The following is a 2,590-nucleotide window of genomic DNA, read 5'->3' on the forward strand; positions in this document are numbered from 1 at the left end:
AAGTACGAATATGGTACTGCTCTGAACGGAAGGTGAAACGAGTCATAGTGTCGAACTCTCTAGGTCGATCTCCTGATCCTAGGTCAATAGGCTCAATATCCTCCATGATAGGTCAGGCCAGAGTAATCGTGATGTAAGTGAAAATATGTCTCAAATCAAAAGCATAACACACATCAACACAAGATACGTGAAACACACTCATGAGAAAAAATGCCACATACTCAGATAAAAAAAAAACATATCACTAAATGAATCAACGAGTACATCATGTGTGAAATGACAAAGGACTACAAACAACTGGAATCTCAACATGAAACTAAAAACAATGACCCTAAACCGAAAACATAACTCAACAAAACAAAGATGATTCTGACAAACTAAAAAAAAACTGGACTCAACAAAATGGGAATGAGTCTGATGATGACCATAATCAAAATGAGAAATGCTCTGAACTGAACTGCTACCAAGTGATGTACCCAATGTCGGCTGATCCAAGTCCTCAACCTGGAAAATCCCAAAATACCATATGCCAACAGTACCATCAACATCCAAATCAATCTACTGAAGACTATGAGGAGGAGGGACTGCATGTGTAGAATGCGTAGGCAGAGGATTGGTGGTCACATTTGGCCCAGCCAAGTCGACCAACCCCGAATCAATCAAGTCCTGTATCGCATGATGGAGTGCTGAACAACGCTCAGTATCGTGCCCCAGAATCTGATGATACAAGCAGTGCTCATGTGAACGGAAATGAGGAGGAATAGGATGGGGCAAAGGCCTCGGCGCCAAAGGAACAATCACTCCAGCGTCCCTGAGCTTCTCAAAAGCTCTAGTCAAAGTCATGCCCAAAGGAGTGAACTGTCTCGCGGCCCTCTGTGCATAGGGTCTAGGCGGCGGGTGAGTAGTGGCTCTCGGATGCGAAGGTCGTGGCTGCATGCTGGTCTGAGCAATGTAAGGCTCCTGAACATAATCCGGCTGATACTGATACTGTGGATGAGGGAAATGAGCCTTGACTGTAGGAGGCCTATAAAGTGAGTGATGCGTAGGCCTCCGATGCTGATAACTAATAGCGCCAACCTCTCCAGATCTACTAAATGGCCCAATCAGCTTCTTCCCCTTACTGTCAGGGGAAGGAGTAGTATCTGTCCATAATCCTCGAGCAATGGACTCCTCAACACTGAAAGCTGCCTGAACCAAACTCCTGAGATCCTGAAACGGGATGCCCACAAGGCGTCTCGCGAACCTCGGCTGTAGGTTCCGAAGAACCATATCAATCTGATCCTGCTCCTTAGGCCGATCTACCATACCAGCCACCTTTGCCCTCCAACGAGTGACAAATGAAGGAATAGACTCCTCTGGCCTCTGTCTAGTGGCCTCTAACTCTCGTCTGGATACATCAATATCGGCACTGAAAGCGAACTGAGTCAGGAACTCATGAGCCACATCCTCCCAGGTGCGAAGTCTCGAAGGCTCAACTGAAGCAAACCACCTCTGAGCTGCCCCACTAAGTGACATCGGGAAGAGGGCCACCAACTGTGCATCATCTATCCCATGTGCTCTCATAACTGTGCTGTATAGTCTCAAGTGGATCTTGGGACAATCAATCCCACTATAGCGCTCAATGTCTGGCATGCGAAACTTGGCGGGCAAGCTAGCCGCCGGTATGCCATCTCTATCATCCCAAGTCAAACCTCTGTCCTGCAATCTGATCTGTCTCATCATGGACTCAAGCCTCTCAACCTTGGCCTCCTGCTCGGCCAATCGAGTATCCTCAATAGTAGAAACCATGGGAGGCGGCACTATGACAGTAGGTGGTGGAATGATCTCATAATGATCTGCCAGATGGAATGGAGTACCAAGTGAAACCCCAGGTGGACGAGTCTGTGCTGTCTGAGATGCATGAGGAATCGTCTTGTCAGTGACCATGCCAGCCGGATGAGGATCCTGGCGAGAACTCTCTAACTGATCCAAGCGCCTACTGACTCCGGCCATGAACTCCTGAATGGAAGCAAGTGTGGAAGCTAGCTCGTCTGACATCTCAACTGAACTGTCTAAACTCGGATATGAATCTGCTCTGATCAATCGTCCTCCAACTCTCCTCCAAGAATGTGACTCTAGACTCAAATGACTCCTAAACTGACTCCTACAATGCAAACAAGATGGATGAAGGACACGAGATAAAACTCTAAAAGACGACAATACAACATACAAGCACATGGTCCTGAGGTGGCAATCAGAAATCTGGACATATGACGAGAACTCTGGAGTCATAAAGGTATCCACTGCGAGATGGGTACAAATGTGACTAGGGAATCTCCATCAATAATCCGAGATAAAAGAGGTGTGAAAAACACGCTATCACGAGATCAATACTCCATCTATAAACATATATCTTTGAATCAACCTTCAACTCGAGCTCCATAAGAGAAAAAATGATAAGGTGATCAAGGCGAATCTCTCGAAAAAGTGTGGATGTGAAAATGTGCCTTTCACCTTTCCGTAATGAAAATATGAGCATCGAATCGAAAATTGAATCAAAGATCAAACAAAGAATGAGGTATCGGGCTCGTGATAGGTGTACAATGCTAAA

The 2,590-nt window shown here is 46.2% G+C and overlaps 1 protein-coding gene across 1 annotated transcript; it reads right to left on the reverse strand.

Moving 5' to 3' along the window:
- Positions 1–558: 558 nt before the first annotated feature.
- Positions 559–2,271, reverse strand: LOC117920231. The gene is made up of 2 exons (XM_034837643.1): positions 1,244–2,271; positions 559–1,120 (listed from the first exon to the last, which is right to left on the reverse strand). The coding sequence occupies exons 1-2, from the start codon at positions 2,269–2,271 to the stop codon at positions 559–561; spliced, it is 1,590 nt and encodes a 529-aa protein (XP_034693534.1).
- Positions 2,272–2,590: the final 319 nt, after the last annotated feature.

This window comes from Vitis riparia, chromosome 8 (assembly GCF_004353265.1).
Source record: "Vitis riparia cultivar Riparia Gloire de Montpellier isolate 1030 chromosome 8, EGFV_Vit.rip_1.0, whole genome shotgun sequence".
Lineage (NCBI taxonomy): Eukaryota > Viridiplantae > Streptophyta > Magnoliopsida > Vitales > Vitaceae > Vitis > Vitis riparia.

Coding starts and splice junctions, on each gene's coding strand:
- LOC117920231 (XM_034837643.1), bottom strand. CDS start 2,271: ATGACTCCAGAGTTCTCGTCATATGTCCAGATTTCTGATTGCCACCTC. Junction 1,121..1,243: donor CTTCGGAACCTACAGCCGAG/GTTCGCGAGACG, acceptor TTCCCCTGACAG/TAAGGGGAAGAAGCTGATTG.